The 22,899-nt window shown below is 30.8% G+C and overlaps 2 protein-coding genes across 2 annotated transcripts in view; one reads left to right on the top strand and one right to left on the bottom strand.

The window, feature by feature from the left end:
* Window positions 1-18,910, top strand: part of LOC124436905 — a 28,366-nt gene extending 9,456 nt beyond the window's left edge. Inside the window, exon 2 of the mRNA XM_046986876.1 lies at window positions 17,069-18,910. Coding sequence (XP_046842832.1) covers window positions 17,111-18,457 — 1,347 coding nt within the window. The 5' untranslated portion in view covers window positions 17,069-17,110 and the 3' untranslated portion in view covers window positions 18,458-18,910. The remainder of the gene's footprint in view (window positions 1-17,068) is intronic.
* Window positions 13,797-14,378, bottom strand: LOC124435964. Its single transcript, XM_046985896.1, has one exon. It carries the CDS (start codon window positions 14,376-14,378, stop codon window positions 13,797-13,799), a length of 582 nt encoding a protein of 193 aa, XP_046841852.1.
* Window positions 18,911-22,899: the final 3,989 nt, after the last annotated feature.

The following is a 22,899-nucleotide window of genomic DNA, read 5'->3' as shown; positions in this document are numbered from 1 at the left end:
TGAGATTATTTATAAAATGACTTTTGTATTACTGATTTTAAGATCAAACGATAGATTAAGTGAACCAGGCACTAAGCAACTATTTGCTTTCAATTTCGGAATATTAATATAAACTTGTTCATTCGGTTTAAGACTATTAGGATTAAAGGTTATACTAAAAAGTACGGTTACCTTTAATTTTTGTCATAGCAGTCTTTTATAACCAGGTAAAAGCTCTTCTTGTAATAATCTATTCATATATATTAAAACATATTTTATTTTCTTCTTTATACTGATCATATATTAACAAAGCAGCAGCAATAGCTAAAACCCAAAGATTAGAAGCTACCCATGCTAGACCTTTTGCTCCCCAGATATAGCCTGAGCGATAATATTCAATAATGGTCCTAACACTGGCCATAATTTTTACCTATATTTGCTAAAGCCTTAGAAAATTTACTAGTAGCTTGAGCACCTTGTAGGATTGCTTTTCTAGCCCCTATGACAATGGCTGTAATTATACTAGCTATAGATATAGTTAAAGCTGATATTTCTGGTATATTTTTTTTTTACCCATTCTTTAAACTTTTGTAATCTAGTTATGTCTTCTTCTTGTTTCTCTCGTACATCCTCTTTTTCTAATTGATTTTCTTCTTCTCTAATTATAATTTCTAATTATTCGGCTCTTTCGTGCAAATTAGTTAATTCATCAATATTGTTGTCAATACCATTTTCATTTTCATTTTCTATTTCATCTATTCTAGCTTGAGTTTTGTTTAGCTCTTCAGAAAAGTGATTTATTTGTGCTTCTATAAATTGCGGTGTTGTTCTTTTATCAATAGTTCCAGAAGGAGCCATCACACCTATATGTTCTCTAAGTTCTTCATTAGTTATTTGATTGAAATTTTCTGTATATTGATTATTTAAATCAAGCATAGGCATACTCTCTTCAGTTTTTATATATTCATTTTGCAAATTAATAATTCTTTTAATTTCGTTTTTAAATTGTTTAACAGCTTCTTCTGATTTTTTTGTTTTATTGTATTGTAGTACTCCATTACTATTACGTGTTAAAACAATTCTTTCAACACCTCGCTCATTTCTTGTATTTAATGGTTTGTAAGTAATATTATTTATATCAGTTTTACCTAAATTTAATCTAAAATTTATACCTTCATAATTTGCCATACCTTTTAGTTGATTAAATCTAAACACTTTTCTATAATTTTTTGTAATAAACTTTTCAACAGCAAAAGAAACTTCATTTTCAGGTCTATTAATATTTGTATAAACAGGAGTGGAAGTAGGAACATCAGGAAGATTATTAGTTTTATTTGTCTTTTTTCTTATTGTTACACCAAAATTATCATCAGTAAATGATGTTTCATAATATTCATTATAATCGTTATCATCTTCATTATTATTGTTATCATCTTCATTATTATTGTTATTATCTTCTTGCTTATTATCTTCTAATTCAATATAATCAAAACCTCCTTCTGCCATTATATAGATTACTCTATATTTTGTATTTCACTTTCAGGAATCCAACTGTTATGTTTATTATCATAACCTAACCATTTAACTAAAACCATCTTTTTACCTTTAACCTTCTTACGTTTTAATATCTTTTCAACTCTATAAACATCATCTTTCTTATTCACAACTGATAGTTCCTCTTCATAAAATTTACCAATTATAGGCTCTCCTTCTAAATCTTCTATCTCATATAAATTCGGTCTCCTCTAATAACTTTAGTCACTTTAAACAACTCTTCTGTAAAATTTGCTTCATAACCTTTCGTAAATATAGATTTATACTTTGATATTCTAACCATATCACCAATTTTAATCTTAGGTAATGGTAAATAAGCAACTTCATGACCGTATAATGTATTCCATACTTCATCTTCATTATTTTTATTAACATCTTTAGGCTTCATCAAGATTGTACTGTGTTTTGTATTGTTATAATTATATACTAAATCATCCAATATATCAATCCATTTATATGTTCCTTTACTGTAAAAATATTTCCACATAGATGTTTTAAGCGTTCTGTTGAATCGTTCGACAATCGCAGCCTTTTTATCATTTTTAGTAGAGAAGTACTTAATTCCATGTTTTTCTAATAATGATTTGACACCTACATTATAAAATTCTTTACCATCATCAAATTGAGCTAGTTTCGGGTAATCATTAAATCTATCTTTAAATTGACTTAATAGTTTTGCAACAGCTTTTGTCATATTATTTGTGTCTTTCCTATAAACAGGGATAGTAAATGCATATCTACTTAATATTTCAATAGCTGTTAATATCCAATAATAACCATTGTTTTATACTTATAAGAACCCATATCAACTAAATCCATTTGTATTTGTTCACCAAGATAGTTTACCCTTGTTTGTCTGAATTTATGTCTCCTAATAATAGGTTTATATCTAGTGTATGTATCTTGAGATATTAACCATTTTTTAACTTGTTTTCTACTAACATCTATACCTTCTTCTAATGCTTTCTGATAAAGCCGTTCTGCTGATTGATATCCTGTTTCGGATCATAATAAATATCTCTTAAACTTTGCTCAATTTCAATGTCTTCATCCATTTAACTTACTCAAGATAACATTCAAGTAGAATACTACCTACATTCACATGGTTACCATCTTGATCTAATATATTAAATATTAGCTCATTAAAAGCTCCTTTTATAATTGTAACTTTAGATTCAATATCGTTATATTCGTATACAGTACCAAATAATGACTGAATTGTTATTACTGGTAAAGTTAAAGCTATATTACTTTTTCTTCCTTCAGGGTTATAATTATAACTTGAATTTACAATATTAGAAGAAATTTGTATATAGTTTAATCCTCTGTTTATATCCACTTTAGAAACACCATTTTGTACGATACCTTTTTTAATAGTTTTTATGGTATTATTAAAACCTAACATTTTAATAAGAGTATCAGATAATACTAATACCTCGTCATTATTATTAGTTATTTTACAAGTTCCGTTGTTTTCTACCATCTCAAGCTTTACGTTAACAGACTCAAGAAACGTTTTAAGCATTTTAAAAGTCCAGTAACCAGCATCTATATTATATTTTGTTGCGCCTATTGTAAAAGCTAAAGTATTATTTAATTTCACATTTTTATATTCCCAATACACATAAGCTTTTTTGATATATAAATATGAATAGTTAGATGTTACTATACTTTCTTGTAAGTCAATTTTTGTACTATCTCCGTTTATAAAAACAGTGAACTTTTTCATATATAACATAGCTTATATTATATGTCAAACAAGCAAATAGAAGAAAATGCTATAAAATTAGGTGATGATGATTTAAAAATTGTATCAACATGGCCAAAAATATATTTAGAAACAACTAAAACGCCTTTGTTTTCAAATCTCCTAGCAGCTGTTAATGGAGATGAAGGTCATTCTGAGGATTATTTCGATCATATGTTACATCGATGGTCCTCAAAGTTTATTGTAAAACCTACATTTCAAAGGCCGGTAAATGTTGATATCTGTAACTTCAGATTGTATGTCACAGAGAATGATTATTTTATGAGTAGTTTACCACCTATAACAGCTACATGGGCAAGTGAAATTAAAAGTAAAAAAGAACAGCCGACTGGTATAAGATACAATATTAAAAATCATTTAAATTATAAAAAAGAAGCGTACTACGCTATGATTTGTGGGGCTTACGTCGCTAGTTTTTTATGCGGTATTGCGCTTAATCATTTAAATTTTAATAAAAGTAGAATTATACAAAGCCTTGTTAAATACCATTTGTATTATCAGATCAGAAAATTTATGAAGCATCCATCGTTATTAGACAAATATGACTTTACGGAATTGAAAAAGCATATACCTTATAAAGGTATTTTAAAATTCGATAAAAATGGTGATGGGTATTATGTTAATTTTCCATATTCAACTACTGATTATAGGAGCTTCATGGCATATAATTCTGAAGGTATTACAAAAATCGGAAAAGTTCTTTTGCAAGAGAGTATTGAAAGTTTTGTTTATACAATTCTTGGAGCTCAAGCAAATACAAGATGGTCAATAGTTAATCATGGAGCTAAGAGCATGCAAACTCAAAAAGTTTTTAGGAAATTAGTAGAGGATACTATAGTACAGAATGATACGACTGTATTGATATCTAACATGAGAAAGAGTATAAAAGACACGAATGTTATTTTAAATATGGCGATCAGCCCTGGTATGATTTTAATACCCAGCTGTATGATCATATTGAATAAAAAGATTGATGGGTATAATAATATTTTAACATTAGCAAATAAACATATGAAATTCTCTATTAATCCTAAAGTAAATTATTATGGAGTTAAAAATAAAAAACCGAAAAAAGTACATCAAGATAATACACCATCAGAACACCTAGATAATCTAGATGAAGTGCATAAAAAACCAGTAGTACATAAACATACAAAAATGATAGTAAATAATCCCCATCAAACAGATATGATTGCTTTACTCGGTATATCAACGCTATCATCATTCATATTAGTTAAATATGTTTTATAATATAATATGAAAAAAGTAATAGATTTTAATCATATTTCGAGTCAGTTAAATCAAGAGGAATTTGAAAAGCTAAAAAAGTTGTATTTATACTATCACAAGATGTATACCTGTTATAAATGGAAGTATAATAAATTAAAGAAAATTAGACTATTATTAAACATGGGAAGTATTTTTCTAGTCTCGACTGCTGGTATTGTAGGTAGTATAACCGTCAACCCGATAGTTATAGCCACCCTGAGTGGCCTAGGTGCTTTAGTTCAAGGTTATATGGTTAAGAGTAAGATTAATAATAACTTAGAAATGTGTAAATTTGCATATACATCATATGAAAAAATACTTATGGATATAAGATCATATTTAAGAGGATTACCTTATGATGAATTGATATTTCTATCAGACATAAAAGTTATCGATGATATTATAATAGACAATTGTACTACTATAGATAGTCTGGTGAGTAAATATAACAAAAAATATAAAGATCTGTTAGTTATCTGTGAGTTATCTATAAGTTATCTATAAGTTATCTGTGAAAAAAATCTACAGTATTATATAATATGTCTGAAGAAAACCTAAAGATAACTACAGTTAAGAAAGAGAAAGACCCTGTTCGAGTTTTAGCCTGTAAACGCATTGCTGCTATTTCTCAAGCTTCTAAAGAAAAAAAGATACGAGATAGGATTGAATTAGAACATAAAAAGAAAATTGAGGATAATAGCTGGAATATTAATTACGGATTCTTATTTGGAACTATTGGAGTATTAACTGCTATTGCTAGTCTCTATTATACAAGAAAAAATGATAAAAGGCAGAAAAAAATTAACAAACGATAAAGCTAGAGAAGAAACAACTAGTGAAAAACATGTTTTGATACAAAAAAATAAACAATATAATTTAGACTCATTTGAATAAAATATTTCCTATTATATATGAGTAATACTATGACTAAGAAACAATTTATGAATGAAGCTTTTGATGCAGTGCTTGTGACAACAACTGCTGTAGGTCTTTCTATTACGTCTAAAAAAATACTAGGTCAAAAATTAACAGATACTGATAATATTAAAGATTTTACAAAACTAGCTATTGCTATTACAACATCAACAATGCTAGTTAAATATGCTCAGGATAAAAAATGGGTTCCTGAAAATCCATTTAAATCTGTATAAATATATATGACAAGTGTTATTACTAGTGCATTATCAACATCTGTAGGAGCGGTTGTTAACGGATTAGGTTTTTCCCTAGCAGGCTGGTTATTTCATAAACTTGATAAAAACGGTTACGCTGAGGAAATGAAACGTCACAACAAGGCTCTAGAGGACTTATCTAAGGCTAAAGAGGCATTCTATGAAAACGAAGTCAAGCAGCATAACAAAATTCAACAACTAAGACAAGAACTTGAATATGCTGATAATGATATAGAATTGACAAACAAAGCTTTAGATGCGCTTAGAAAAGTAAAAACTATACATTATAATGGGTTAACATTTCATAGAGAACCACAATTACATGACTTTTACAAAGAATCTAATACTATGAAAAATTATCAATCTGGTACAATGGTTGTGATTGGTATTATATCTGGATATTTATTATATAAAATTACTTAAAAAATAAAATATATAGTATTAGTATATGTATTGTAATAAATTGATTCATAAAGAGTTAGAAGAGTTTTTTGGTTACGTAAATTGTTGCTTTTGTGATAAAAAGATATGTGATAATTATATTAATAGTTCTGTTAAGACATACTTATGTTGCGAAAATGAAGAAATTATTTCAGATAACAATAAAATGAATGTTTGTATAAACTGCGGTGCTGTTATTGGATATAAAGTAGTAAATGAGTGGATACCAGAGATTTGGAAATGTCAACGTTCAGTTCATTCAAGGAAAAAATGGTTTTATAATAAAATTAGATTGTGTGTAACTTTTCAATATGTTGAGGAATTGACTAGTGATTTTATAAAGGTTGTTAGAACTATTATTAAACATAATTTGATTCAGAAAAAGAATATTAGTATGTATAACTATTATATAATACGTTTAGCTAGTAGGAGGGGTATACCATTAAAACATCATGTTAGAGATATGAAAAATAGTAAGACAAACAGGAGTTTTGACGATAGATTATTTGGTGAAGTATATAAAATCCTTAAGTGCGATAAAGACATCAACTGTACTTATTATAACAACTGGGCCCAGTCAAAGAAATAAAACATTTATGATTATATATGAATCTTAAAGATCTATTAAAAAAGATTAGAAATTTTATTCTATGTTGTAAAAAAACTAGTTATAATATAGAAGTTGTTTTGAAGGATTTTGAAAAAACATTGTATAAATCAAAAGACAATTTAAACGCACCTTAAAAAAATAAAATATATAGTATTAGTATAGAATGGTGAAAGTTATAAAAAACACAGATGTATATAAATTTAAAGGACATGAAATTAATTTAGATTTATTAGATGAAATTATGAAAGATAAAAACATGTATATTAAATCATTAAAATATGAACTTGAATATAAAGATGAGAATAATTATAATATTACAAGTGAACTAACATACGAAATAAACACTTCAGAATGGTTATCCTTTTCTAAAGATAAATGTAATATAGACAATATTGTAAAACTATTACATATAATATGTTCTATACATATAGAAACAGAACCCATTTTATGTGATAGTTTTAAACCTAGTTTAACAAATAGCAGTGGTTATAATTATATCCCAACATTTGTTCAAATCACTCATCTATTATTAAATAAATATTATTACTGGGATAAATGTCATTTTAAATATAAAATTACTAGTACAGAGAATAGTTATGTTATATCATTTAGTTTCTATGAATATACTTTATATACTATCACAGCTTCTGGTATTATTAAAATTTATCTTAAACGCATTAAATAACTATTTAAAAAATAAAATATATAGTATTAGTATATATATGTGTTCAGATAAACCAATACGAGGAAGACCAAAAATTTATACTAAAGAACAAATCAAACAACATAGGACATTATATATGCTCTCAAAACCATGGCATTGTGATTCATGTAATAAAACATATAGTTTAGCATATAAAACTTTACATCTTCGGACAAAAAAACATGTTCGAAATTCAAAAAAATAAAAAATAATATAGTTTTTATAAAAAGTTTTAAATATAGATTTATTTCTATAATTAAAATTAGTGCGTTTAAATACACTTAAAAAAATAATATGTATAGTATAGTATATATATATGAATAGAGATTATTTAAATCGAAAGGTACTTAAAGACAAACCTATATTATATAATATGCCTAATATGAATAAAGATGAACTTCAAAAGTTGACTAAAGACGATTTAATTAATTTAATATTAAATCAAAAGCCTAAGGTTGAAGTTAATAATACTTCAATTTCCAAACCAGTACAAAAGTACTATCACAATCCAATATCAAACAAATGACTGTATCTCAGTTAAAAGTTATTGCTAAAGAAAAAAGGTTAAAGGTTATTATAAACTTAGAAAAACGAATTAATCAAAGTATTAACACCAGTCCCAAAACCAAGAAAGAGTGTAAAAGAGATGATTAAAGAGTATGAGAACAATACACAGATGCTATCAGATAAAAATAAAAACCAATACCAACACCAAGAGTTAAAATAAGAGAACACACAATGCTCTTAAAGGTTATACAAAGTCATATGAAATAAGCATTATTAACAATAAAGATCCATTGAAACAATTACAGAACACTAGAAAGTATCTTACATATTATATTAAAGAATTATTAACAACAATGAAAGGATTAAATTTGTCGAAACGCTTAAAATAACATTTGAAAAATTTGAAATAAAAGATGGCGGTACTTCTGGTTTTTTAACAAAAATTGCTTATTTCAACAGCCCAGCTTTAACAATTATTAATTCTAATGAAATCAATGAATCCTTACAAATTTCAGAAAAAAATATATTAAATAAGATTGATAAATATACACAAGAAGGTTCTGGATGGCTTATTCGTTCTATAGATAATCATTATCTTAATGTTGTTAAATACAAGCCATTACAAGGATCTTCATACATTAATTTACCACAAGAACTTAAAAATAGTAAAAAAGGATTAATTAATATCAAAAATAGAGATAATGAATGCTTTAGATGGTGTCATATTAGACATATTAACCCGCAAAATAATACCCCACAACGAATAAAAAAATCTGATAAGGAATATATTAAAAAGCTTAATTATGAAGGGGTTGATTTTCCAGTGACTGTTAAACATTATAATAAAATCGAAAAGCAAAACAGAATTAACATTAACGTTTTCGGTTATGAAGATAAACAACCATATCCATTATTCATTTCAAAAGAAAAATTTGAAGACCATATGGAACTACTATTGATAACTGATAATGAAAACAAACATTATATTCTAATAAAAAATTTTAATGCATTTATGTATAATCATACAAAGCATAAGGAAAGGAAACACTTTTGTATGCGCTGCCTTCAATGTTTTAGTTCTGAAAAAATATTAAATAACCATATAGAAAACTGTATATTAATAAATGGTACACAAGCAGTAAAAATGCCTGATAAAAATAATAACATACTGAACTTCAACAACTATCATAAACAACAAGCTGTTCCGTTTGTTATATACGCTGACTTTGAGGCTATTACAGAAAAGATATCTGGTTGTAACAGAATAATAAAAATCATATACAGAAGCCTATCAGAAACATACTGACTGTGGTTATGGATATAAAGTTGTTTGTTGTTATGATGATAAATTCACTAAAAAATTCAACTATATAGAGGTGAAAAGGCTGTTTACAAATTTATGGAAGCTATGTTAAAAGAAGTTAAATATTGTAAAAATATTATGAAAACCCACTTTAATAAACCATTAAAATGACCTCTGATGATGAAGAAGAATTTAAAAAAGCTGATGAATGTCATATCTGTAACAAAAAATATACTAACAAAGATATTCGAGTTCGAGACCATTGTCATATCACTGGAAAATATAGAGGGTCAGCTCATCAAGATTGTAATTTAAAACTTAGAATAGACTCTGATAAATTTAAAATCCCAGTAATATTTCACAATCTGCGTGGGTATGACAGCCATTTTATTATGCAAGAAATCGGAGCTATTGTTAATAAGCATACATACAAAACAAAAAGGTGAAGAAACGCATATGAATATAAATGCTATACCTAATAATATGGAAAAGTATATGGCTTTTATGTTAGGAAACCATTTAACATTTCTTGATAGTTTTCAATTTATGAGCTCTAGTCTTGAAAAGCTTGTTTGTAATTTACCTAAAGATTCATTTAAATATACCTATAAGCAGTTTCAAGGTGAAAAATTTAATTTAATGACTCAAAAAGGTATATACCCATATGATTATATGGATAGCTTTGAAAAGTTTGATGAAAATTACCTTCAAAAAAAGACTTTTATAGTATTCTTACTGCTGATAATATATCAGATGAACAATACCATCATGCACAAAAAGTGTGGGATACATTCAATATGAAAAACATGGGTGAGTATCACGACCTATATCTGAAATCAGACGTTTTGTTATTAGCTGATGTATTTGAAAACTTTCGAAAACATGTCTTGAATATTATAAATTAGACCCATGCCACTATTTCACATCTCCTGGGTTGTCTTGGGATGCTATGTTAAAGATGACAGATATTAAATTAGAATTAATGACAGATATTGATATGTTTCAATTCATTGAAAAGGGTATGAGAGGAGGCGTTAGTTATATTGCTAATCGATATGGTAAAGCTAATAACAAATATCAATCATCTTATGATAATAATAAGCCATCGAAGTATTTAACGTATTTAGATGCTAACAATCTGTATGGCTGGGCTATGTCACAAAACTTACCTACTGGTGGTTTCAAATGGTTAACTAATAAACAGATTAACAACATAAACCTTGCTAAATACAATGCAGATAGTAAAAAAGGTTTAATTTTAGAAGTTGATCTAGAATACCCTGAAGAACTACATGATTCACATAACGATTATCCTGTTGCACCAGAAAAGTTAAGGTAACTAGCGACATGTTGTCAAAATATTGTAAGACAATTGCTTCTAATTACAATATATCAACAGGTTTAGTAAGCAAACTGATTCCTACTTTAAAAATAAATACAAATACGTTTTACATTATAGAAATCTTCAACTATATTTAGATCTTGGGTTAAAGTTAAAAAGTACATAGAGTACTTGAATTTAATCAATCTCCATGGTTGAAAAATACATAGACTTTAATACTCAAAAAGAACTAATGCAAAAAATTCTTTTGAAAAGACTTCTTCAAATTAATGAATAATTCGGTATTCGGTAAAACCATGGAAAACTTACGAAAACGAGTAGATGTTAGACTAGTAACTAATAAAAATAAATTATTAAAATTAGCTTCAAAACCTACTTATGTAAGTAGTAAAATCTTCAATGAGAACCTTGTGGCTGTGCATAAGATCAAAGAAACACTAACCCTTAACAGGCCTGCATATGTTGGCATGTGTATCTTAGATTTAAGTAAAACGTTGATGTATGATTTTCATTACAATTATATCAAGAAGAAATATGGTGATAAAGCTAAACTTCTTTTCACAGACACAGATAGTTTAACATATGAAATTGAAACTGAAGATGTCTATCAAGATTTTTGGAATGATAAAGATAAATTTGATTTCAGTGATTACCCAGAATACCATAAATATCATGATAAAACTAATAAAAAAGTTATTGGTAAAATGAAAGATGAAGCTGCTGGAATAGTAGTTAAAGAATTTGTTGGTTTAAGAAGCAAGATGTATAGTTATATTAAAGATAATAATAAAGGAGATAAAAAAGCTAAAGGAATTAAAAAAAATATTATTAAGAGTGAAATAAAATATGAAGACTATAAAACAACATTATTTGAAAACAAACAAATGCATCATACAATGAAAACTATTAGAAGTGTAAACCATCAACTTAGTAGTTATGAAATTAATAAAGTATCACTCAGCTGTTTTGATGATAAACGATATATATTAGATGATGGTGTAACAACATTAGCTTATGGCCATTATAATATCGGTTCAAATAACTAAATATTAACAAACAGTTATAATGTGTAGTAAGCATGTAGCGTAGGCCTCTGTTAGAGTAAAATCATACATACCTGCTCCTCATGTTTGACTACATATCACATAACTGTTTGTAATAAGTAATTAATACAAAAGCGATATACAAAAAGATTCAAAATCCTGAAACAATTAGTAAAAAACACTTTTAACAAAAATTATATAAAACATTGTTAAACATTTACATTTGACACACGCTTGACTGACAAATTAAAAAAAACATATAGATTCCATAGTTTTTTAAAGAGCATCTATGACATTGTTGCGCTCAAAATTTCAGGCTTAGTTGCCTGAAATTTCTCGCCCGACACAACGATTTAAAAAGATGCTTTATTAACACTTGATTATTAAAGAATATTTATACCACGCGCTGAGTTTCAAGACCATTGTTAAAGACCACTAGTTAATCCAATATACCACGTAGACTATAAAGCGCGCTGCTACTGATATTTTAATAACATTTTATTATTAACACTAAATTATTAAAATGCGCTGGTGACATGTGCTAGCTACATTAAACAACCATTATTAAAAACATGCACTAAGACACGCGCCTGACAGATTAAAAAACATATAGATTCCAATATTTTGAAAAGATGTTTTATTAACACTTGATTTCTAAAGACGGTTTTTTGAAGAGCATTTTTTAAGCCTCTGTTATTCTCGAATATTCTTCGAATATTCATCGAATCTACGGGGGGAACCCCGAATTTTTCACTTCGTGAAAAATTTTCCCCACCTGGGTTCCAGAATTCTCGGGGGATCCATTCCCCTGCTCAATTTTAGCTACGCTAAAATTTGCGCTGCCGATCCCCCTCCGAACCGATGCTTTCTTAACAATTAATTCTTAAAGACGGTTTTTTGAAGAGCATTTTTTATGTCTGTCGTCCTTCGGACACCACAGGGGGGCGACTCCAATTTTCACTTCGTGAAAATTTCCCACCATCGTCGCCTGAATTCTCGAGGGCTCCATCCCCTGCTCAATTTTAGCTACGCTAAAATTTGCGCTGCCGAGCCCTCTCCGAAACGATGCTTTCTTAACATTTATTTCTAAAGATAGTTTTTAAAACATATAGATTCCATATTTTTAAACAACAGATTGTAACGTCGAGATTTTTACCCCCCTTTGAAACAATTGTTTGTTAAAGATAGTTTTTACCCAAGGTTAAAAGTAGTATAGTACATGGGGGATATGAGAGCACTTTTTGTGCTCTCGAACCCCCATGTACTATACTACTTGCAGTTAGAAAGTTGTCAAGTCACCAACAAACATCAGGCTTGGAGGCAAAGCATTCACTTGATAATCTTTTTGCATCAAAAAATACATATTATCCATATCACTCACTCATGGCCAGGTGAAGACATTTTTTCTCACATATTTACTTTAAAAAAGGGTTGTATTGACCAATAACGAGTAATGTGTTATTCCAGCCTATACAGTTACCCATTGTGAATTTTTCAGGTTATTTTGTGCAAATATACATTACAATGAAAATGCTAATAGACCCCAAGCAACAACACAAAAAGGTGATAAAAGATGGTCAGTTGCATACCCTAAAGCTTACAAAGGAGAAAAAGCTGTGGCCAAACCAGTAAGCGACTGTCCTACCTACAGTAAGAATTATAGACAAATCAGAATCATTAATGACAAAATGTTAATGCGAAATACATTTAAAATTTTCAGATTATGTGCAAGATGTTCAGACTGAGTGTCTGAGACTTCGCAAAGATTTTAACACCACAAAAATAGCATTGGAGAATGCAAAAACATTGCTTCCGAAAGAACCTCCCTCACTTGTGAAAACATACTTGTGTGGGAGGCAAAGGCAGCCAAAAAATGAAGTCATCACTCGCAGACACAGTAGATTCACAACGCCTGCTTTGCCCGACGATAAAATTAATGACATAGTATGTCGTTGCAAGGGAAAATGTGCTACAAGCCGATGTTATTGTAGGAATAAGAATCGTCCATGTACGGAAAGTTGTGGTTGCCAAACCATGAAATGCAACAATACATGATTAAAATTCAAAAGCCTTGAAATCTCAAATACCTCAAATCCAATTTCAATTTACTTGGCATATTTGAAATGAGTGTAAAGTGCATCAGATGACCAATACTTCCCTCGTATGCATTTGTACATGCAATATGGAAATGGCCTTCGACATTTCTTGCCAAGATTATGAAAAATCCATCTCGAACATCTTCGATACCCAACGTGACGGTATATTTTGTGTATGACTGCAAGTTCGTCATCACCTAACGGACTGCTTTCTTTAATATACTGCCAAGTATCTATTTCAAGGACGCTTGCCGATATGTTTTGATTGAAGGCAGCAAGTTCAGTCACGCAAGACAAGCCTGCATCCTGTGCCGAATTAAGTTTGCCATCATATTCGTCATATTCAACCGCTTTTTCATGACAGCAAAAGCATTCAATCGTTTTTGCCATCAACTCACAATGGCCGCATTTATACCAACTGAGTGAAGTTTTACGCCAACTATACATAGCTTCAAACTCCTCGTCTATCTGATCATCTACTTCGCTCGACGAAGAACTTTCTGAGTCAGAATTCTCACTCTCTACAAATTCATCCGGCATTGGCTCAAACATATATGGCTCAACCATAGCATCTTTGTTAATATTTTCCATTTTGAGTGCTGTAACAGCAGTGAAAAGTCCCAAACTTTGCGTACTAAATGAGAATGCTTGTCAATTTGCAATATAAACAATGTTCATCAGCGAAAGTCTCCCTGTTGTGACGTCACATATGAAATCTAATTATTTTGGCTCCTCATTTCAAGATGGCGGAACAGCCCTTGAAATAAGCAAACTGTCATTCTAAATTGCGCTTTAAATATAAATTTTCAAACCGGAAAAATAATGTTTTACGGAATACTAAACTGCAATGAATGATGTCGCGACATGAAAAAATATATGTCCCATGTCCTTTAAGTGAAACAAGACGCTCATTCGTACGCGCGTTCAAAAACAATATCCATTAAAACGTTTTTTGCGCGCGCTGATTTAAAAACCATGCAAAGATGGCAGCTTTAAGAAGGCTGTTGAAACCATTAAAATAAATATAACTGAAAAGCTAATTTCAGCTGCAAATTTGAAGCCGAAGTAGCCAATATTTGTTTCTAGTCTTTTCATGCTTGTGATAATACGCCAAAAACAAAATATTTCAGTTTTTTGAAGAAGCCTTAAAAAAGGGGAAATAAATCGCAAAATATAGTTTCAGAAAGATGAAAATTTGTGTCATTTACAACATTTGATTTTTAAGGTAAGACATCAAAGCAATCGTTTTGTGTAAAAAAGAGAATTTAACAAACGGTAACAAATGCGGACGTTTTTTAAATTTTGCCAAGCTTCATTATTGTGATCTGACTGCAAGGCACACTTGTCTGTGAGTCAGGTCAGGCTAAATTTTTGCTTCGTTTCCGAAATATCAGAAGGTTGCCTTCCAGTAAGCTATATTTAATTTAATGGATGAATGATACTGGTATTATTAAGACGGCGATTACAAGGAAGGAAATACAGAAAACGATTTTGGTAAGGCAAATCTATTTTGATAGAAAAATTATCAAATATCACACAATATCGTCAAATTGATCATCGTCACTATTTTCTTTGACATCATGCTGTTGTTTAACAGTAAAATTTGGTAGCGTCTGTAAACTTGAATGTGTTGCTTTTTTTTACTGCAAGTGCTCGCCATAAATTAAATGCCCTGATCTTGGTTCAAAAGATTGTGTACTAGCATATGACTTGACTGCCATGTTTTTCATTTCCACAGTATAGTGACCTTGTGCGATTGGTTATTTTTTTAATCATACGCATCATGGTTCACGCAACATCGCCTAAAAAGTTTAAAATTTTCAACTTTCATGGCATGTGTGCCAGTGTCCGCGGCGTACGAGAGAAGCCATTATCTTAGTTTATAGCGCATACTCATAAGTGTACGATACACGCGCGCGGGCAAAGATACTGTAGTGCAAATGGTTTTTGTCGCAGGGCCAAACTCAAGAGGCTGCCAGAAAGGCTCACACAGGGCACTTGCCAGTTCGTGCAAGCACTTTCTTATATTTACCACTTGTCTCAAGCGCTTTCTCGCATAAAAATCTTTGTTTATAATAAATTCTGCAGTAAGATTTGTTTATTTTTCACGCGTTCGAAATAATTTTTCAAAATAATTTGTAGACTATTGCTAATAAGTTGCCGTACAAGTATTTATTAATTTCTGCTGGACAGATATGATTTTTGTTGTCAAAACGTTCTATAAATAAGGAACGTGACTTATTTTGTTTAGAGGAAGGTGTGAAAACCCTATAGGTCAGAAAATATATTCGGCGGAAATTGGCATTACGGAAAATTTTAAAAATGGCTGCCTGTAGCAAATTTTCATCTAAACTCTATCAGCATCTTTAGGCAATTGGTGAGAAATAACAGAAATGAAACATTCCATAAACAAGATTGGTGAATAGGATTTTTCATGACCTATCTCCCTTAATAAAAACTTTTTATTCACTCTGAATAACTGTAGAATTTGTTTCCGACATATCTCTCTTCAGACGCGTACGCTAGCAAAGCGCTTCTGATTTTTCGTAAGCCTTGTTTATTGAGCCGGTTTTACGAAAGGCGTTTAAGATGTTAGACACCGTTTAAATTCACTGATCTCGAAAAGAGACTGGCTTAAGCAACTATACATTTGTAATAAACAAATTTTGAAGCCGCTGCCGCCATTACTAAGGGACTAACACATCGAAAGATTTTTTAACAAAGCTATCGAAAATATAGCAACACATGGACAAATCATTCTTTGAAATAACGCAGAAGATGAATAATAACATTTGCCGCGACAGTAAACGACAGAAAGAATAATCGGCTGTATACAAAACGCATACAGGTTTCAATCCGAATCACACGTAAAAAAGGCTTGTGATTTTAAAGGATTGATCAATTTATGATCGTAAATGAGATTATTTAATCAGTTTGTATTTCTGAGCTATGATTTCAACAATTCTTGTTATTTCCAGGGAGTTGTGGGCTATTTTCTCTAGTTTTTCCATACCACGGTAAAGTTACCGATGACAAAAATCGCTGCACTTTGGTCATACTTCGCCATATTTCATCGTATTTTTAGCTTATCTATGAAGTGATTTATCTCTTAAGTATGTTTATGTATTCTAGTAAAGTGCAGTTGAGAAAATTCCCCTGTAGGGAGATGATATCCTTTATTCTTCGCTTTATATATTGGCGTTATTTTTAATAAATGCGGAAGAAACTTAGTAAATTTGTCGACCTGTTGATATGTCAATTGAATCATTGTCTTTTTTTAGGCGTTGATGTCCGTAAGCTAACTAACACGCTATTCATCTATAATGAGATATCATTTAAATTGTCGTCGAGTCATCTTTTGCTGTTTTGGGTTGGTAATTGTTTTCTACGCATTTAAGCCACAGAATTCAGTACCTCATCCCTTAAAAATTGCCACTAATGAAACTTCGTATTTTAGTTTTAATTACTCTGCAAGTACTACAAATAATAATACTAATCCTACAATTTCTCTCCTAATGAGAATGTCGGGGAAGCGAAAAGATCACAAAACAAGGTTTTACTGCAATATGTTAAAGACAATTTTAATTTTTTGGCCAGGATGGCTGGGTAAGACGGTTATTGTACTTGATGCAGAATCAAATGAAGATTACACCTTTGCTGCAACATTGCTAAATCAGACAACTGAGCATTTTCCAGATCATTCTTTTGAAATGAAATACGAAGCACTGCCAATTGATCCTACTGTTCTTAGATTTCCTGGCCAAAAAAAGCCAAGTGGCTACAATCGTCAGTTGTGGAGCAGTTTCTTCATGGATCTTTACACAGATGATGATGTCATAGCTTGGTTGGATAGCGATTCCCCATTTCTTCTTCCAGTTACAATGTCGACTATTATGCCAAATGGAAGGGTCCGGATCCTTGGAACTGATTGTACAATGGGTATAAGCTGGGTAAAATCTTGGGCTAAAAGTACACGGAAGGCGATAGGATGGCCACAGGTAGCTGATTTTATGACATATTTCCCGGTATACCTCTACCGCGACACCATTACCAACTGTAGAAACCACATCTTGAAAACGTTTCAGACAAATAACTTCGAAGAAGCTTTTAAAAAATTTTATCACACTGGCACTGGTCTACTCTCGCCAGTAAATGTAATCATCAGCTACGCTTGGTTCTTTGAGAATAATCGCTACGAGTGGAAAATAGAATTGTGCAACAATTTAGACCAACTTAATAAACGGTTGCCACACAGTAAAAATATTATGAAAGAGAGCACTGTTGATGAAAGTCAATTACTGACTCAGCCACAGACTGCCTACCATGGGCCGCTGATTTCCAAAGACTTTTACGCTAATCTCATTCCAATTTCTTATTGTTTGTCGATAAAGTTCAGCAGGCAGGAAAACATGTGTAAAAAATATTCCTGGTCAGATGTCAAACAATTATTTAGTTTGTTTAAATCAGACATGCACAGTGTTAGAGTTGAAAAGCAACACCCTTGTGTTGAAAGAAAAACCCAGTATTGCTTAGAGATCTTAAAACATCATATCAAAAAAGTTGGAGTCGAAATTAGAGAAAATAAGCGAAGAATGTCATGGAATGATGTTACCATAGTTAACTCTATGGCAAAAAGTAAAGGCATAATTTGCCCGCGGCAACCATTGTAAATGAACATGGATGTAATTGGTTGAAATGGTTACGTTTGATCATTTTCATCTATAATTTTATCAGAATATTTGCTTTTGGTCAAAGTAGATGGTATTAGTTGTAAGCAAAATTTACATAATTTTGTCGCAAGCAGATCTTTGACGTTGCACTTTTTCTTCGTTATTACAATGCACAATATTTACAATCAATGAAATAATGTCTGCATTATTGACATTCGTGGTATATGGCTATATATATAGATGCCTATCGAAATTGGGTTAATTAGTTAACTGGAATCTTTTAAAACTACACTTCTTGTATTTTTTTGAAAAGTCTCATTGAAGAAAAAGGACTATACAAAAGCAAAAAAGTTTCTAATTTATTCAATTTATATCTTGTTCTTAACTAATTTTCTGTATTCTATGAAGTTAATCTAGGATAAATATACTTTTATAATTTTTTTTACAAAAAGATATTTACAATTGACTTTATGGACATACAAAAAAAGTATGTATATATTCGTGCAAGCATCAATCATCTGCTGTTTGCTAAGACTTTCGAAGGACTATAATAATCATAGAAACGCATGATGCACACAATAGATTTGGGAAAGAAATTGAAGGGAAATTTATGTTCACTACTTAAATAAGAAAATGGCTACAAAATTTAAGCACTTATAAGCAAGACTTATTGTTAAGTAGGAGTTCAACCGTAGCTCTATGAGTAATTGCAAGAGTTATTGGCAACAAAACAAAGGAGTTGTGTGAGATATGTCAAATCAAATCAAGGAAGAAATTTACTTCGCTACTATTGAGCTCAACAGCGTACATACATATAAGGCGGGTGAAATTTGATTTATACACCAAATTATTGTTAGCTATCCTACCAATGTCGTAATGGGGAGGGCTTGAATTCTTTGCTTCGTTTACAATAAATCTTATTTACAGATAATCTTCAACTGACTGTTAACTCTTGTTTCATTTTTCACTACTATTTCGTCATTGGACTACGTTATTATGTAGTCATGTGACTATGGAACTATGTGACTTCTGATTCATGTTTCTGTGGAGTCATTTGACTATGAAGTCATGTGACTATGAACCAATACAAGGTGTTGTAATGACGACTTATATCATAAACACAAATTTATTAACAATTTTTTCAAATCGAAACCATGGCCTATTGTTGCCCTCAGCTTTTTCCCTGAGCAATATACAACAACGTACCTCCTGCCAGAAAACATGCAGTTTCCTTGGGGTGCAGACCGTGCAGTAAATAATTATAAGTATGTTGAAAACAGTTGAGAAAGTACTTGCTGCATCTTGGTGACTCAATTTTCTAATGTTCTATAAGGACTAATCCTGAATTGTAGTAAGCCTTTAGGAAATGGGCATCAAAAATTCAAAATAAAGTTAATTAGCATTTATCATGTTTTATCACGAATAATCATGTTTTTGTTTTTTTTGCAGCTATAAATAAGTCACGAGTGAACAATGGTTCAAAGTAAACAGGTTAATACAACCATAATATAGAGCTAGAAGGAAATATGACGTATAACATGATCATTAGCGCCGTAAAACTTTGTTTTACAAGCTGAGTGATCATCCAATAGAATACATTTGCCTATAGAGTAGAGCATTAAGTTCTGGTCAAAACTCGAAATTTATCTTAAAATCTACGTTAAACAAAGTATTTGGTAACGGACAGTCCATATGAACGTTTGCGGGCGCCGATACTGAAATTTTTAATTTGTAGCAATTGACAATAACTTAGTAATTTGGAATAACCGAACAGCTGTTTGGTTGAATTTCTTTTGTTACACGTCGTTCATGTGGCCGTGTGGTTTGGTGAAGGAAATGCTTTTTTGGAGCATGGGCTCAATTTATTTGTGTGCGTTTGCATCACTTTACATGCAAATACCAGGTACCTTTTTGAGGAATTTATTATAATTAGATTACAAACTAAAAATGGTATTAACGACGTGAACTTGCTTATTGAGATGTTGCTTAAACTTGTTAATGTGTGCATTGGAAGAAAAATATAGCGTTTGTGTCTTGGTTTGACACTCCAGGTTAAGTCAATTCCTAATTAGTGCCAGATACAATCATGATGAACCCAAGTTAGGCTAATAAACTTACATTCCATTACATTGACCAACATAAAAAAAAGTTTGTATTCTGTTTAGGTCTCCCTTACCCTGGTAGAAATCTTAAGTATGGTTCTGTAAAAATATTATCAATGAGATAGGCAAAGGGGGGAATTTGTGATTAAGCTCTCCAGGAAAAATTATATTCCCCCCTTAAAAGTTATGTTACAATATATGTATTCAATGGTTTACATCTTGGCTACACCAAAAGAACTTATGGAATCATGTAAGGTTTTATTTCTATGTAAGATCTTAAATAAGATCTTAAACAGTATCATTATTTGGTACAATTCGTAATTTCAAACAAGATTTTTTTAAAATGTAGTATAAATTTACTTTAAGATTTTGAAGGTTGCTGAGTCATGCTCATAAACCACAAAAACATGTTAAGGAAATATTATGTGCGTAGTTGAGTTTATCAATATATCCGTTCCCACACCGCTAACAGCCAAGGAGCACGACGTTAGTTAAATTTCCTTATGTACCACATATAGCTTAAATAGAGGAACTACTCCGACAAATAATAATATTTGTTGTTTGTAATAACGAGTATAAATACTGCTCTGTAAAATAATAAAAATTAGTTCGATCATTAAGTTCACTCGTGGTTGTTACTGAAGTTATAGAGTATACTAAGAAAGAGATATGGCGAGAAACTCGAACTCAACAAGGTCTTAAAAATATTGTAAGTAATTTCTTTATAAGATCTCAATATTATCTTAATAATATCTTGCAATTGGTACTACAACTTCTTTATATCAGGAAAAGTAACCCTTTGTTATTGTCAATCTGAAATGTTATTTTTGTCAACTGGTAAAGAGCAGCAATTCAAATTTAGTGTAGTTGTGTCTTTAAAGTTTTATTGAAAGGTTTGATGTGCAAATGTAAATAGCTAAATTTATGTGAAAGCATGGCTGGTTTAGTCGCTGTGAAGTATTCACTTCAAAATACAGGATAGTAAAGCAATTGTTGTGAAGTATACGTAAATGAGATGCATGACATCAGTGGCGTAGCTAGAAAAAAAATAGTCACTCCCGCCAATCCATCTCGCGCCGGAGGCCCGACCCCACTAGGGGGGTCCCAGGGCATACTCCCCCTGAAAATTTTGAAATCCAGAGCCTTGGAAACAGCATTTCCTGCGATTTCGAGGGCGAATTATTTGTTGTACAATAATTTATAAAAACCCATTTTTGTTAGCTGCATTCTTAATGTGGCAATCGTTGAAACTGCAACTTGTTAAAAAGGTACTAAAGGTGGCTCAGAGAAACGTTACGCAGGAGACAATTGTCCCCTAAAACATAATTTACTCATCACTGCCCCTGCATAAACAGAAGAAATTTGTATTAGCACAAAAAATAATATAGTATGCGACACTTCTAAAGTGCATAGAGAGAGATTTTTCTTAGCATTCTACTTGTTAGTTTAAACTTGTTTAGATTGGGGCAAGTAGAGAGGGATGGCTTTATTCTTTAAAGTTATGCTTAATTTTCTCAATGAAGTACCATGTATTATACGAACAAATATCAAAACACATACTATACTCTTCATTTATAAACAAAGGCCAGCCTCCTGGGTTTTTCTACAAATTTTTCAACCACCTCGTTATGCAACACCAATGATTCCTCTTTCTTTTCAATATTTTATAATAGCTTTTTACCATTTTTAAACAAGAAAACGACCTCTCTACTGAAGCACTTGCCACTGCCAACACACCATTCAATTTTAACAAATTTACCACTTTACCTAAACTCGACTGGAGATTAAATTTGAAGATGTATTTAAGAACCTCATTACTGCACTCTTTGTGAAAGTCCTTGTCGTTGTAAATGAAGGAAAGTTGACTCTCCAAAGTTTGGATGTCAAAAAGAGGACTATACTTATCTTTGAGAAGATTGATCTTCTCCTGTGGAACTATGCCCTTCCATGTAGTAAATAGTTTAGGATTTACAAGGTCTAAAAACTCGAACTGATTAATATCTTGAAATCGTTCACTTAACATGCCTTTAATGGAATCAATAATCTCTAAATAAAGCTGTTTGTAATTGTATCTACTATCTGCTCTGGTTGCTGGTGGGCCTACTTTTCTAGTGCAGTTTGGTAAAACTCGGCGAAAGCTTGATCTGTGCGAAGTGACACAATAAACTGCTTGAAATTGTCAATCTTGCTTATGCCATAGTTAAAATGGGTTTCCCTATTTTGAAGAATGGAATACAAAATTGTGGACTGTTCTAAAATCCTGTAAAAAACACACACTAGAAAAGAAAAGAGAAAGCTATCAAGATAATGCAGTAAGCCACTTATTTTACTTAATGACTC

The sequence above is a fragment of the Xenia sp. Carnegie-2017 genome, unplaced genomic scaffold (assembly GCF_021976095.1).
Source record: "Xenia sp. Carnegie-2017 unplaced genomic scaffold, XeniaSp_v1 HiC_scaffold_16, whole genome shotgun sequence".
In the NCBI taxonomy this organism is placed as follows: Eukaryota; Metazoa; Cnidaria; class Anthozoa; order Malacalcyonacea; family Xeniidae; genus Xenia; species Xenia sp. Carnegie-2017.
The sequence above is the reverse complement of the archived record's forward strand: the minus strand, read 5'-3'. Positions and strand labels throughout refer to the sequence as shown.

What these genes read in the sequence shown, in the direction of transcription:
- LOC124435964 (XM_046985896.1), bottom strand. Translation starts at nt 14,378, where the DNA reads ATGGAAAATATTAACAAAGATGCTATGGTTGAGCCATATATGTTTGAG.